Source organism: Tasmannia lanceolata, unplaced genomic scaffold (genome assembly GCF_043159265.1).
Source record: "Tasmannia lanceolata isolate RefF3 unplaced genomic scaffold, GAP_Taslan_0.1 ptg000013l, whole genome shotgun sequence".
NCBI classification, from domain to species: domain Eukaryota; kingdom Viridiplantae; phylum Streptophyta; class Magnoliopsida; order Canellales; family Winteraceae; genus Tasmannia; species Tasmannia lanceolata.
This window is the reverse complement of record NW_027518690.1, coordinates 4,728,922-4,744,700: the sequence shown is the minus strand read 5'-3', so window position 1 is coordinate 4,744,700 and position 15,779 is coordinate 4,728,922. Positions and strand designations below refer to the sequence as shown.

Here is a 15,779-nt window from a genome sequence, read left to right as displayed (position 1 = left end):
TTTTCAAGAGGTACGGTAGGGACCACACTATAGGATGATCCAAACCGTCCATATGATGGGCCATAACTTAAATAGATTGTGCCCAAAAAATCATTACCATAGGATGTTACTAGCCCTCCGATCTATAGAGGTTTCCATAATATGCAGTTCATCTATAGATCAGAGGTCTAGGATCATCCTATGGAAATAATTTTTTGGGCACAACCTATTTCCGTTATGGCCCATCATATGGACGGTTTGGATCATCCTATAGTCTGGTCCCTACGGTACTTCGACTATAAGGGCTTACACTGTATAAAATCTCTGGATATTCTTGAGTGGGTCATATTAGATCCGCTTCAGTTCCACTATTCCCACCTCATTTTGTTTGTCTTTTCCTCAAAATGACTTCAATTTTGGAAAAGAACAAGGGAGATGAATTTTCACCCCGCTATGTTACGGATGCACTCCCCCTACAGGTGATTTGACGTGAACAGTGTGCAACTTTGACGCTTTTTGACGTCAAATCTAAGGGAGCGCATTCGTAATATAGGGGGGATGAAAATATCGTTGCCCAAAATATAAACAGGTGGAAAATGACTTGTACAAAAAAACAAACAAAAGGAGTGTCAATATCAAAACCTTCCCCTTTTTGACGCCCGGACAGCTATTATCAGGCCATCATCATTAAATCCAGTCAATCCAAAAGACAAAACTACCCCTACTTTTTTAGAAAATCACAAGCATTTTTTAAACCAGGTAGCCATGCAAGTTAGGGAGAGATCGATCATGGCGACAAACCCTAACCCGCTCAGATTCGAAACCCTAACCCTAGATCTCGTCCCCACATCTTATTTTACACCTCACTCTCTGTCTGAATCTGAAATCAGAGTGTCAGAATCAGATGATCGCTTTGAAATCGGCTTTGCCGTTGATTTTCGTTATCGCTCTTATAGTTTTCGAAGAGAGGGTTTCAACGCCATCATGCAAGATCGTCGATCAAAACCCTAACCCTAGATCTCGGAAGATTGACGATGAAGAGGAGGATTTTAAGGTGATGATGGTGGCGAATCTGCTTTTGATGGGATCTGAAGCTGGTTACACTAACATCTACTTCAGAGATTCTTACACGACCAAGTTCTTTAGGGTAAATCTCGTTTTTTTCTTCTTTTGTTTGGTAATTGTTGATTTCATGAGGAAATTTTGTTGGATTCTGTGTTCGATGCGGTTTTTTTAGCGTTTTAATCTGGAATTTTGATGTTAGGGTTAGGGTAGAAAATACAAACCATATTAATTTTAGTGATGGAGAAAAAATGTTGTTTTTTAGTGGATTTATAACGAGGAATATGGGAGATTTTGTTGGAGGATGAAAAAAAATCTAGATTAAATTGACAGAAATATAATTTTAGCTTTCAAGAGCTTGAATACACATGCTTCTTGTTGGTAATAATAATAATAATAATTAAAAAAAAAAAAACTAAACTTACGATTATCGTCTCTAAAAAAAACTACTTATGTGCTGACAAGTTTTTTTCCTTCTGCCTTGGTCGTCATAGTTCGAAGTCTCGATTTTCTGCATTGGGTTGGTGGAGGGATGTTGGGATAATCCATTAAGATTAACACTTTTGCATTTGAAACATGGTACCATGGTAGAAACAACAAATCTTTCACAATCTTAGCACGTATCCCTTTATTTGTATTGCTAAGGCCCTGTTGTTTTAGATTATGACAACCGATTGTGGAGTCCCCAACCGATTATTGGGCCGAAAATTGCAATAAATTTGAGTCCAATAATCGGTTGGGGACTCCGCAATTGGTTGTCATAATCTAAAATAAACTGGCCCTAAACCATCTTATTGTATTGGTTGTATTTGAAGTGATCCTGTGGTGACTGACTAATTTAGGCATTTGATTTTGGCTATTTGTGAACCAGAAATCCTTTGAGAGGCTGAAGCCCGATATGCTAGTAGTATTGGGAGATGTTTCTGCGAAAGGATCAGGGTCAACAAACAGTAATTGGTTATCTGTGTTGCAACAGTTTCAAAGTATGTTGGGTCCCTTTCTCGGACTTCCTCTTCACATTGTTTTGGGCGACAGAGACATTGGAGAATGCAATAAATTAAATGCAAAATCTGTTAATTGGATTGCTAACAGTTTGCCAGGATTGGACTCGGCTGGTTGTGGTGCCTTTGAAGTTAGCAATGTTAGTTTCGTCTCTCTGAATGCTGTTGCCATGCTTTGCGGAAATAATGATTTACGGTTCAGTGTTGAAAAGGTTGTTGAGAGAGAAAGTGTTGATGTACAAAGCCAATACAAAGAAAGTAACAAAGGACCAAATGGGCCCAATGAATGGAGAGAAGGTCTCAATAGCCTCTGGAGAGAAAGTGGCGTGCCATCTGGGTCTGGTCCTGTTCTCTTACTCCACTTCCCTTTGCACAGAACAAGTAACAGCTGTGGAGGAATCAATTCTCTCAAGATAAACAATGGGAAACATATCAATGAGAGTTCGAAAACATCTGAGAATCGGTATATTAACTTCTTTGATGTTTCCTTATATGAATAATATAGTGTTGGTTTGACATGGAATGCGCGAAAGTATGTCTTCTTTATTTATCCTAATCAAGATGTTGTTTTGCTGCTTATTTTGGATTCCAAAGCATGTGAAAAGACATAATTCTTGGTATCTTCCTTATGCCTTATGCCGCAGACCTATATTTTCCATGAGTGATGCATAAATTATTTTGTACCGTCTTAAGATCTAACATAAGTGTTGGTAAAGGATGAAGAAGAAACTCTGTAGGTTCTTTTTATGAACCAATTGTGATCACATGCATGGTTAGATAGAAAAATTTGGAGCAATAGGCCACTCACATAATACGAGAGATGAAGAAAGAGTGCTGTAAGAATTATTCAAAAAAAAAAAAAGTGCTGCAAGAAAATAATGTATGGATATAATTCCTTAGGTTCTGATCTTGCGTGGAGACCTGATTTAATTGCTTAGGCTCTGTTTGGATGCACACCTGTGTCCTAGCAGAGTAAATGCTTGTGAAAGATAACTGTCGATCAACATGACAAATTTAAATGGCTTTACTCTATTTTCTCATTAAATGGATGTGTTCAGTTATTTTTTAACCTCCAATGATATGAGCCCATGGGCTGATCACTCTGCCTAGATGTAGCACAGCCCATCAAGCGATGATGAATCTAGTATCCTCGCACAATATGCAAACACATCTTCAGAACAGTCTTCATTTTCTTATATAGGATAAACGAGCTAATGTTACCTGGAAATGACTCATGCATAAATTTAATGGCTTGTAGACATCATTTTGCAATATACTATGATGTCCAAAAGGTGACTTTAATGCATTCAAATCACATTATGGTCTGGGAACAACTTTATTTTGGTTTTTTTAGGTTCTTTTTTTATGGGATTATAGGTAAAAGTTTCACTAAGAAACCTGTTGTTCTCAATTGCTTGATTTAGTCATCAATCTGAATCTTCATGTGTCATCATCTATCCGTTGGAATTGAAAAAAACAAATGTCAAATCGTAACGACAGACTTGTATTTGCCTGATTTTTCCCATTAACCATGTATCAAGATCCCAGAAATTCCATTTAATTTAATATATTTTTCTTTCTATTTTTTTATTATCATGTCCTGAGAAATTTTATTGAGTTTTGTAGATTACTAATCGTGTTCTTGTGCTATTTTGAGACACCTCTAATTAATATATTCTGCATTATTGGTTTATTTATCACGGCTTTTCTTTACACAGTATGTCTACATCTTTTGAATTTGATTTGCTACTCTTAATCTTGTAGTCATCTCTATACTTAAGTTCTCCTGAACTTCTTTGCAGTGGACTTGTTGGCACAGGGCCCTATGAGTTGTCACACACTCTCCCCCCGAATGAAACCGAATATATCTTTCAAGCTCTTAGACCAAGGTTATTACTTGTTCGTGAAAACCTCCAAATAGTTATCACGGCTTTCTTAATTCTGAGATTGTTTTCTATAATTATATCTCGCTTTCACTTTTTTGAGAAGCACATACCTTGCTATTCATGTAGTGGTAATCATATTTGGGGCTTGTGAACTTCAATTTTTATGGTTACAGAAGAGGGAAAGTTTCCAATGCTAGATACTTTCTTTTCTGTATCAAGCCCTCTAATTTGTACATGTGGCAAATGTATACAATGTGGGCAGTTCATAAATGTATACGTCATCTGGACAGTACATTTGGTGATCCCCTTCATGGGTTGTCTCTACTCAGAAATCTGACTGATGTGCAATTCTAACCATCCAAAGACATTAACGATTATATAATGTTGGTTGAATTTTTTTTTTGTCTACTTGCAACCTCAAAAATCCTGTAGTCAGTACCAAGATACTATCTCACCAGTATCAAAAGGAAAAAAATAGTGTAACACCAAATACTATCCCTCCAGGAAATAACTTAGTTTACTTTTGTAACTTACACTAGGATTACTGTCGACCTGTAAATTTATATCATCTTAATTTTGCACTTCTTATATTTAAGTGGTTATTTGCATATGAAAATTCTGCATTGCTGAACTGAACAGCTCTCTGTCTGCTTTCAACAGAAGAATCCATATTTTGATGAGTCTCCTTTTAGCTTCGCTTCTTTTTCTTGCTGTTTATTTGGATATGTTGCTATTTTGCTTTGCATTGTTTTATTGATGTTTTACATCAGAATTGATACATAGGGATCTTTCTCAACTTCACTTACAAATTCCTTTTTTTCATAAATATAAATGTGGTATTTATTATTTAGAACTTGAATTTATAAAGAAATTTAATTAGTATCCCGCAAATTAACTCCTTGTCCAATCATCATTTTTCAATAATTGTAACTATAAGTGTAAGTTAAACCATGCTTCCTTGTTCACCTGTCGGATGTTTGTGACAAGAACACATGAAATTGAGGTTGGAGCTTTTATGTGTAGTGGAATATGAGCATGATTTTAAACTTCCATTGAGACTGACATGAAACGTCTGCAATTTTTCTGTTTCCATCCCCACTGAAACGCATATCAAAATTGAAATACATACCGAAACCAAAACCATTAGTATGTTAGTGGCATTCTTTTTTCTTTCTTTTTCTTTTTTGAATGGGTATATTAGTGGCCCACTATACCAATATATGTTATATCATTATATTGATATGAATTGCATGTGAAATGTAGTGTATGTTTTATATAATAGTTGTCTACTATACCAAAACCATCAATTTGCTTGGCATAATATCTTTTGATGGTGTTCCCTCGGGCACAATTCTCTCACCATTAATTTTGCCTAACATGGTATTGAACGAATCTTTTCGTAGATTAGTTTGTGGTATTAGAAAAGATTCACATACCTCATAGGATTCTTCGCTCAAATTCTCATATGATACTTTTTCATCTTCTAATCCTCCAAAAAATTCAACCATAATTCCTGGTTCTCACTCCACGTCACTGCCCTCAAATCTCTGCATTCCAAAACCCTCAAACCCTGCTTTTTATGGACATTACGACTTCAATGTTGTTCAGGGCTCCACGGCGCCGATATGTCACCTCCGCTCTATCTGCTTACAGATCCGTGAATAAAAATGTAAAGATGCTATGGGCTTCTCCTTTGGGTCACAAATTCGCAAGTTTGACAAGACCATTTAGCTCAAAATCTGCTGGAAGTGATATTATTGGGATTTATTTGGGTACCACAGACTTGTGTGGCAGTAATGGAAGGAAAGCGAAGTAATTGAGAACTCTGGGAGCATGGTCCACACCGTCAATGGTTGCCTTCAAACAAAAGGAAAAATTGCTCGTGGGAACCCCAACAAAGCGTCAGGCTCTGACCAACTCAACAAACAGAATTTTTGGGACAAGTGTATTGTTGGTAGATGTTTTGAGAATCCGCAAATAAATAAAGAAATGAAGATGGTTCCCCGTAAGATTGCTAATCCAATTTGGCATCTACAATATTTCTTAAAAAAATAGCATCTACAATAACATAATGGGAAGCTAAATAATGCAAAGAGTAAGACATCCTCCCTAAAATCCAGCATGTAACAGGTTGTTTTAGTAGGTTTCTTCAAAAAGAAAAGCTAAGCCACTAAATACATCTAACAAGGAATATCCATTTCTCCACTTTTGTCTCCAATTCACCCATCAGCTGTGGTTTGCCCAACATGTAATGGCTCAAATATTTGATCGGGATCAAACCATGTGCAATTGTTACTCTAAATCATTCATTTGGTCCAAAAAGCGAAAAATCTAATATATATACATTGGGAATTGGCATTTTGCAGGATAATATTCAGTGCCCACACCCATAATTTTTGTGACCACATCCACAAAGATGGGACCCGCGAGGTCACTGTTCCAGCCATGACATGGGATGCGAAAGATGACCCCGGATTCGTGGTCGTAACCTTCAGACAAAACAAAGCAGTGACTGTGAGTCAGTGCTCTCTTGCTAGGGAATCACATGTATTGATGGCATATGCTTCTGTGCTGGTTCTATTATTTTCAACAGCACTCATAGCAAGCAGATCCATTTGATGATTTTGGGCAGGTAATCTTAGGAGTTTAATTGCAGAGGGTTTCTAGCCCTAATGATCTCTAACTGTTGTAATTTGTTGTATGAAGGATGAAACTTATAGGTTCACTTTTTTTTTTTTTTGGGAGATCATGTAATATATAATATGAGAGCCTTAAGTCCAACTAAAAGAAATCAACATGAAGGGCAGGGAATTCGCAGACAAATAATTCCTTAAGTTGTTATCTGATGATTTATAAAAATCAAATTGCTCTTCATTTTCTGTATGTTTTAATTCATGTTAAGAGAGGTTTCATTTGCTACGCAAACTGTCCTTAGTTGATGTGGTGATGTTAAAATATCTGTCTTTTTAGGTTTTTGGCATGGTAGAGTTTGCATTTTGGCAGGAGAAGGTGCTCAAAAGTGTTGAGAAATTTTTTGAAAATGAAAAGTGCTCAGAAATCTGTTTTAGGGAAATGATATATTCGCCCCTGTTTCTACCTCAGGCCACTCCCTTGTAGTAGAAAACCAGTAGTCATAAATACCATTGGGAATAGGGGAGAGGAGAAGCATATAGGCTCTGTTCGCTAGCCAAAAAATCCAGTAACCTTCATACTTTTTCATGGGCAAATCGAAGAAGCTCCTAGAAAACACCATGACTGAACCCAGCAACTTACAGGACAAGACTCCACTTTAGACTAGCTTTAATCTCCATTACTCTCTTTAATGATAGGCCCCTAATTCCTAGAATGTCACTCATGCTGCAGTTGGAGAAACTCTCGTCATTCCTTCTCCATAGAATGAGGTTCATTTTATGTCTAATAACATTATTTCCAAACACCATTTTTCTTTCCTCAAATATACCATGATGGTACCTTTCTTTCCGTATATGCTATAGGATCTACAGCTCAATTAAAGATGATTTATCTTTGTAACACCCAAGAGACTCCAAAACTTTTAATGGACCAATAGACCATGGTAGTCTAAATAGAGAATGAGACTTCCTAACATTCATACAATCAAATAAGTCTTGGCCTATCTTGTAAGTGGCGGGTCTCCCTATAGCCAGTGCCTAGAGTGCCTAGCTCAGCTCTGACGAGTGAGGAGAACACTACCCCTTCCTCATTGCCTTATACTTTGCATTTGCTCCATACTTTGAGGTGGCTTTGTTCTTTTCGAGGCTACTGTCTTCTTCAAACAACTCTCCAAAGTATGTAAAGTCGAAGGCCTGCCCCTGGATTCTAAAAGGTTTTCCTTCCACAAAAATAAGAACAAGATGACAAAGAAGTAAACCCAAATGTTAATTTTGTCAGTTCTGGTATATGAGTGGATTTCGACTGAGAATCTGAATTTAATAACTTAAAATAGACTATGATATAGCTCATAGACTGCCTAACACAGCTTTAAATTTGATTTTTCTCCCCCATTTCAAACTAGAACAGTAGCCTGGTACTTTGTATCTCCCACAACCAAGAAATGAGACCCTCTCTCCATCACCTTTTCCCCATTCTCATCACTTCTACTAAGGTGTTCACAGAGGTTCAGAACAAATTCAAATTCAACTCTTGCTGGAATTTAACCAACTGTTATGTTGGGATTCCACATTAAGAATTTACAAGGATTTCATAACATAGGAATTTCTCCATTATATAGCATTTGACAAGGGAAAGTGGATTTCATTTCCCTTTGACACAAACGAATATCATTTGCACCAAAAAATATACAGTGATGGTTCAAGTGAGCAGTATTTATTACCTTTCTAATTCTTCTCCAACGGGAAGAGACCAAAGCAGCTAAAAATTCAAAAATCGAGAAAAAAATAGTGTCTGTTCAACACTGTACCATCTTTTCATGTTTCCACAATCCCCTTTACCCAGACCCATCATTCATAAAGACTTCATGGTTCCTTGTCATTTCAGCATATGGGATGTTTTTTAACAAACCCAAGCTCTGAATCCACCTTGTATATATATTATACCTTAGAATCCAACATACTGAGTATAGTGAGCATATGCTTCTGACTGCATCCCAATGGGCGCACGAGTAACATTATCCGGAAGATCAAACGCGTCTACAAGTTCTCTTGCGACGTTCTTCACTTGGAAACTCAAGTATTCAGAAAGCTTGTGGATTGCCTGAAGAGGAAACCATTAAAATTGAAATAAAAAAAAGCTCAGGGAAGTCGGGTATACCGAAAGCCATGTATAGTCCTTTAGTCCCTTGCTCCGAAAGCCATGGTTTTAAATTTCGGCCGAAACAATGTTCGATTCTGAGTGCTACCGAAACGAAAAGTACACGGATTCGGAAAAAAATACAAGATTTCATCCGAAATTTTAAGATTTCGCCCAAAATATCGGTCCAAATATGTAAAACATGCAACCTTTCAGATGAAAAAAAACGTAAAGTTTCTGTCAAAATGATGACAGTTTGACAGAAACCTTGACAAAAATCAACTCTCGTCACAGGAAAAAGAAGAAAAATGAGATTTCTTTAAGATTCTTTTTTTTTAAATGACAAAATACAAAAAGAAAAACCAGTAGTGAAAAATCTTACATGAAGGGCGTAATTTCATACCGAAATGACTCCGTGATTTTACAAGATTTCGTACCATAACAGAAACATTTTGGTTTCGTTTATGACCGAAAATGAAATTTTAAAAGTTTCCGAAAGAAATGGAGGTCTGTATACCTTAGCTTTATTTGGTGCGACATAATCTACATTACGATAGGTGCCAATGTCGTTCCAGATTCGATCCAAGGCGTACAGATCACAGGTGAGCTTCAGCACAGCACGAGTTTCCCTGTCTGGGCAGCTGCACCAGATCAAAAGGATAATTATGTTTTGACTGAAACATTTAAAAAAGGGATATTTGCAAAAAAAGTCTGCTACTTTCCTTTATTTGCAAAAAGAGACTTCTAGTTTGACGGATATTTGCAAAAGAACCCTTATACTTTCCCACAGCAAATTATGTTCAACTGAAACATTAAAGAACAAAAAGAGAGAACCTTAGACCAAGACTGGGACCTACCTCTGCACAGCATCAATGAACTTTGCAAGTATAACTGATTCAATATGAGATTCTGCAAGGGTCAATAGATGATTAAGGCATCTATTCCATGCACCGAAAGTGCCGAGATTCTTGGAGTGTTTGCGAAGACGTACAGCCACACTTTGAAGCAATCGAGACGTTCGGTACTATACATAAGAAATTGCATAAACAAGAATTAATGCAATTGACGCTACCTAACTATAAATTTCACTGACATTACAATGATAAACACCACAAAATTTTACTCACCCAGAAGGCAAATAATGCAAATGACAGTACCCAACTATACCCATAGTTTGACGGATATTTGAGAAATTCAATTGTTTTTAAAAAAATTTAATATTTTTATGAAATTTCGGCTGAAATTACCAAAATGATTATTTAATTCTTTTTTTTACCAGATTTCGGCTGAAATTTCAGGATTTCTGCCAAAATAACCAAATCAGAAATTTAAATCCAAGACTACAACCATTATAATAGTTGAAGTGACAATTCATTGACATTAGAAACACTACAGAATTTTACCCACCCTGAAGGCATCTAGCTGGAAGGTCGGATCCCGCAAATGGCCTTCTCCTTCCCAGCGAGTGGTCACTGGATTTGGCTGAGAAAGATATGAACTCATAGATTCTCTTAAGTAGTTCCATGTGACTGTGAGTGTCCCTCCTTGAAATTTTTCCTTATATTGCTTCAAGAGGTCACCTGCAACCTGCATGAGAAGTGTAAAGTTATTACCACACCAGCATATCGATGGCCATGGTTTTATCACTTGAAACTGAAATTTCGGCCAGAATCCCAAATTTTAAATTTCGGCACATTAATGAAATGTGCCTTTTTTTTTTTACCGAGTTTCAGCCAAAATTTCTGTATTTCGGCTATGTCTGAAACCGAAATTTAAAATTTAAAACCTTGCCGATAGCAAAAAATAAGCACAAAGACATCTCAGTAATGACTTATAACCTGTTGCAGAAGCACTGTATTATCTCCTTCAAATGTCTGAAATATATCATGGTCATTTCGCAGAATACCAAATCGGTTAATGGCCGCATATCCATGGCCACCACAGGCTTCGCGACATATACTTAAGGATTTAGCTGTATATGATGTTACATAAGCTTTCAGGCCAGCTGAGAGAGCGTGAACATCTCCCACAACCTTTTCATCATGGGTTTTTTTCATCTCAGAATATTTTTCCATCAAATACTGAGTAGCAAAATGGAAGGCATATGTTGAGGCCAACATGGGCATGAGCTTGTGCTGTTGGGACTGATAATCCAATATACTAATCTCAGGTTTCTTTGGAGGGCCAAATTGCTGGCGTAGGAGAGAATACCGAACAGCAATTATCACAGAAATCTTTAGGACACCCACAGAAGAATATGCAAGACCTACCCTACCCCCAACAAGTTCCCCTAAAGTGGCAGCGAATCGTTTATTTATAGATGAGAGGCTACTTGTATATTTTCCATCTCGCGAAACATCTCCAAATCGATTGAGGAGGTTATCACGAGGAATCCTAACAGAACTAAACCTCAATGCCCCATTATCGACCCCATTCAAGCCGACCTTGTGGCCACAGTCATGTATTTCAATCCCAGGAAGCGTGCAATGTGTCTCCAAGTCCCTTATTGGGACAATGAAGGCATGGATACCCATATCGGCACCTTCTTTCGTTTCATGAGTTGGAAGGACCAACCTTGCAAACACTGTTGCAAACTTTCCATGAACTGCCGCATTACCAATCCACCATTTAATGGCTCCGTCATTTGGTGTGTCAATTATGAACTCATCGGTAATAGGATCAAATCTGGCAATTGTCTGTAGGCCTTGAACATTTGAGCCTTCTCAAAAAAAGAAAAAAGTCAGCCAAAATATAGGATGTTATGACTTCATTTAGAACTGAAAAAATGTGTGACACTGATCTTAAGAAAGCTGTTATAAGTTGAAGAAAAATAGAATCAGTACATACAAATGGTAGACAGTGAAGCTAGTAATTTCTGATAGACTAGGGCAGGGAAAAAGCTTACCATGATGGAGTTCAGTCATAGCAAAACAACCAGGATAGTCCAAACTGTCAATTGCATCAAAGTACTTGTCTCTATGTTTCTTTGTTCCCAAGTTGATCACAGATCCTCCCCAAAGGCTGCATGGAAGTATTTGATATATTAATATACCACTCACTAAGAACTGTAATTTTTATTTGATTCCTGTCAAAAAACAACAAAAATGTGATATCGGGAAAATTGCCCCAGGAAAAGAGGTCATGGGACTAGCATAAGGCTTCAATTCAATAACAAAACATAATATCTGCAGAGAACTTCTACATGATTCAAACATCAAAGACCAGGAGTTATTTGATGTGCAGCTAAGCGAAATGTAGTGCTCAACAACCACCATTAGCGAGTTAATTTTGATAGTAATTAGGAGCACCTATTCAAATAGAACAAAATCTGGATTGTTCTTGATGTTTTTATTTTCCACTTTTAGGCTTTTAGCAAAACCTCATACTTTCAAAGAGTCAGAACTCCTGTGTCTCACTGAAGTGCCTTCCCCTGATTTCTTATGGCGACTTTCCAAAGCATTGATACTTTGGAAGGTTTCTCATTGACATCCAAACCATGATCCTTATCTAATATAAGATGGGTACAGGTAAGATGTGGTATGAATGATGATGGCTTCGACAGTTATTATTGAAGTACTGAGCACGTGTACTGCCCCCATTACAACGAATATGGTTTGCATTTACCTAAGACAGTACGCATATGATGGCTCATACAGTATATTTATGCACAGATATGACATTTTTTTGTAGGTAAGCCAGGCTTTGGCGGACCCAGATTATTAATGAATAAAAGAAACTATGGTACTTATATGGCATTGAACTCATTAAAGCATTGCATAGGTTTGACCAACATCAAGCCATAAAGACGGGTATGAAACACATCAAGCTCAAAAAATGGATAGGAAAAAAAAATGTCCATAGGTTGGTGTAGGACAAAAGGGTCTTAATGTTGGCTCTTCACCGCTTGAGAAGAAGAAGAAGAAAGAACCTTATTGTTGTTGTTTTTATGAAGCATTTGGAACTTATCGCCATATAATTGAATTCAATTATACATAAGAAGATGATAATTCAGATAATCTAATACATTTTTTGTTTAGAGAATCTAATAATTTTTTCCCTACATCTAACACTAGATCTCAATTCATTAGATTTCACCCAGGACCTTAAGATAAGTACGAAAAACCCTTATTTTCTTTGATTTTAATGAATTTCGTCAATAAAAAAAAGACCCAAATTGAAACAGAAATGAAAAACATAAAGGAAAATATCAAAAGGGAAGGATAAAACAAATCCTAAAGTGGGGGAGATACCACTCCATTGAATTTTTTTCGAAGGTTTAAAAAAAAATAGCGAAGTTTGCTAAAATAGGTTTTGACATCCATTATAAAGAAACTCGGTATCATAAATTTTCAACCCACACAATATGATTCCAAAAGATCCAGCTAATTATAAAAGCATTTACAGGTAGCCCCAACTAAGTTTACAGGGTATCATAAATTCTTGACCCACCCCATACTATTCTAATAGACATAACTCATTGAACAAGCATTCATGGTCCCCAAGAAGTGGTTAGATACAGTTAAAAAAACAAGTGGTTAGATACAGTCCATAAATACAGTAAATGATAAACGAAAATGCATAGCATTTCAATCATGAACTCTGTGTCAACATTAGAGCTAATACAATGCAAAGCAGACTATCTTTTAGTTCCAAGCTTGTTATTCAGCCACTGGGATAGAAATAATGCACTTCATAACTGGAAAGTGGTGTGACTTTAGATTCTAAACAAGTAAAAGAATCTAGAGATAATTCCATTTTTAGTATCCAACAAGGTGAAAAATAGAGCAAGAAATCTATAGAATCCACTCCCAACGCCATATAAACCACTTCAAATTTTAAATTATTTCACCCTTTTATGGCACCCAAAAGAGATCAGTTTGAAGAAAGATAACACCCGAGTAGAAAATATAGAAACAATAATGGGGTTTTTGCAAAAGAAGTCCTCTACTTTGCTTTATTTGCAAAAAAAGTCTTCTAGTTTGACAATTTGCAAATAGAGTCATCACGTTTTTGTGAATTTTGCAATTCAGGTCATGCCATCAATTTGTGACCCAAATACCCATGACAGTCAACGATAAGTTTTGAATCAAGGGTGTGGGAATATCATTTCTATATGTACTAGCTTTATTATGCATGGGTGCTAAACAATGGGCCCTACTCTATCAAAACATGAGGCAACATGGTGGGCCCACCTGATGCATGGGTTTGAATTGAATTGTCGTTACCACCCTATCAAACCATATCACTTAGCATCACAGGTATGTTGGCTTTTTACAATTTAATTTCCATCATATAAGGACATTGTGGTCTTTCGTGTGTAAAAAAAACCAAGGTTTTAAATTTCTCTTTAGGAATTCAAATTTTCATTTCGGCCGAAATCAGATAAAATATATTATTCTGTACACAATTTCGGGTGGAATTCTCGGTTAGGCTGAAATTTCGGGAAAATATATAATAATAAATAAAATCGAGATTTTTGGGAAACGTTTCGAGTATACCTGATTTCGATTTCCGTCTCAACCGAAACCTGGTCGAAATTTAAAACCTTGAAAAAAACTACAAAATTTTGGCATGACCTGATTTGCAAAATTCTCTCAAACGTGATGACTCTATTTCCAAATTGTCAAACTAGACTCTTTTTGCAAATAAAGCAAAGTAGATTGCTCCTTTTGCAAATTGTCAAACTAGAACTCTTTTTGTAAATAAAGCCAAGTAGAGGACTCCTTTTGCAAATTGTCAAACTAGAACTCTTTTTGCAAATAAAGCCAAGTAGAGGACTCGTTTTGCAAAAAACCAATAATAACCCAGCCACATCTAAATCAACCAACATCTTCTTCTTCTTTTTTTGGATTGGTAATCAACCAACATCTTATCAATCAAGCAAAACCCAAATCATATCTTCAGTAGAAAAGAAGAAGAAAATCATATCTTCAAACAAAAACAAAAAAAACAGTCCCCTACTCAAACAAACAGAAACCCAGATCATCCAATTTTATGCTAGGCCCAACCCAGATAATCAAACCCTAAAAACCCAACAAAACAAAAAACCACAAAAACAAATACATTGAAACCAATCAAATTCACCTGAACTGAACCCCTGTCTTGATTCCAAGCGACATATCAATGCTCCCCACCGCCTCCAATATCGAAAAATACCTCCCCGGATCATCAAACATATACTTAAAAGGCTTAATTTTAGCTTCCCTAACAAGCGCATTAAGCTGCCTAAAACAAAGCTTCCTGTGATCATCTTTCGAAATCTCAACTGGGGTTTGAAGATCAGGCCGAGATTCAAAGAACTCAAATATCTGTCAAATTATAAAATGATCAAAATAACACGAACCCTAAAAAAAAAAAAACCCAATAACTGCTTAATATTAAAAACCCATTTCACAAATACCTTTTCTTGGATATCTCTGTGTTTTCCTCTCATGTAATTTGAGAGGAGAGTTGTGCTCACGTTAAGCTTTTTCTTCCTCCCGGCGCACGTTAGCAGGTGGAGCTGGTTATTATTAAGAGAAGATGGTTGGGTGGGTGTTAGATGTAATTTCAGCCGTTGGATCCGACGAATAACGATCTGGGTTTCATCCTCGTTCGTTGGATTAGGGTTAGGGTTTTCCATTTTGGTATTCGGACAATTTAAAACGAGGTTTTCAGATTAGGAGAAAATTAAGAAAGATGAGGTGGTTCTTCCTTTATTTATATACTACACGGGAGCTACGTGGAATCTTGTTAGAGAGACACGTGTAGGGGTTCTATTGGGGGAATAGAGAAATGGGCAGTTATTTTGGCGCGCTCTTCAACGTCATGCTTATCAGACTTTGGATTAGGATGGTTAGAGCTTAGAACAGAAAGTAATACGAGTGGGGCCCACATATTGAGATGCTGTGAATGTGGTGAGAGGGCTTAATATGAGAGAAGAATGAGAGGCATCATTAGGTACTAGAGTGATTTGAACCGTTCATCTTATCAGAATCAATGCCATGAGTAGAAAAACGTTCAATGAAAGGCAATTTTAGTAGCTTGTATGTGAAATCAAGACCGTTGATCTTGTATGGCATTATGATTGACTCATATATGGTCT

General features: G+C 36.7%; 2 protein-coding genes across 2 annotated transcripts; one reads left to right on the top strand and one right to left on the bottom strand.

Annotated features, from left to right (window-relative positions):
• The first annotated feature begins 715 nt into the window (after positions 1 to 715).
• On the top strand, positions 716 to 6,811 carry LOC143889573 (uncharacterized). The gene is made up of 4 exons (XM_077393835.1): positions 716 to 1,126; positions 1,913 to 2,505; positions 3,845 to 3,931; positions 6,295 to 6,811. The coding sequence occupies exons 1-4, from the start codon at positions 884 to 886 to the stop codon at positions 6,545 to 6,547; spliced, it is 1,176 nt and encodes a 391-aa protein (XP_077249950.1). The 5' UTR covers positions 716 to 883; the 3' UTR covers positions 6,548 to 6,811.
• A 1,252-nt stretch (positions 6,812 to 8,063) lies between these two features.
• Positions 8,064 to 15,369, bottom strand: ACX2 (acyl-CoA oxidase 2). The gene is made up of 8 exons (XM_077393834.1): positions 15,096 to 15,369; positions 14,780 to 15,003; positions 11,601 to 11,716; positions 10,534 to 11,414; positions 10,103 to 10,282; positions 9,553 to 9,719; positions 9,213 to 9,336; positions 8,064 to 8,659 (listed from the first exon to the last, which is right to left on the bottom strand). The coding sequence occupies exons 1-8, from the start codon at positions 15,315 to 15,317 to the stop codon at positions 8,504 to 8,506; spliced, it is 2,070 nt and encodes a 689-aa protein (XP_077249949.1). The 5' UTR covers positions 15,318 to 15,369; the 3' UTR covers positions 8,064 to 8,503.
• Between the last annotated feature and the right edge of the window lie 410 nt (positions 15,370 to 15,779).

Excerpts from the sequence above, each read along its gene's own strand:
- LOC143889573 (XM_077393835.1), top strand. The coding sequence starts at position 884 with ATGATCGCTTTGAAATCGGCTTTGCCGTTGATTTTCGTTATCGCTCTT. Across the intron at positions 1,127-1,912 it reads ACACGACCAAGTTCTTTAGG|AAATCCTTTGAGAGGCTGAA; the intron begins GTAAATCTCGTT and ends TTTGTGAACCAG. Across the intron at positions 2,506-3,844 it reads TCGAAAACATCTGAGAATCG|TGGACTTGTTGGCACAGGGC; the intron begins GTATATTAACTT and ends ACTTCTTTGCAG.
- ACX2 (XM_077393834.1), bottom strand. The coding sequence starts at position 15,317 with ATGGAAAACCCTAACCCTAATCCAACGAACGAGGATGAAACCCAGATC. Across the intron at positions 11,717-14,779 it reads AAGACAGGGGTTCAGTTCAG|CCTTTGGGGAGGATCTGTGA; the intron begins GTGAATTTGATT and ends ACTTCCATGCAG. Across the intron at positions 10,283-10,533 it reads ATACAGTGCTTCTGCAACAG|GTTGCAGGTGACCTCTTGAA; the intron begins GTTATAAGTCAT and ends CTTCTCATGCAG.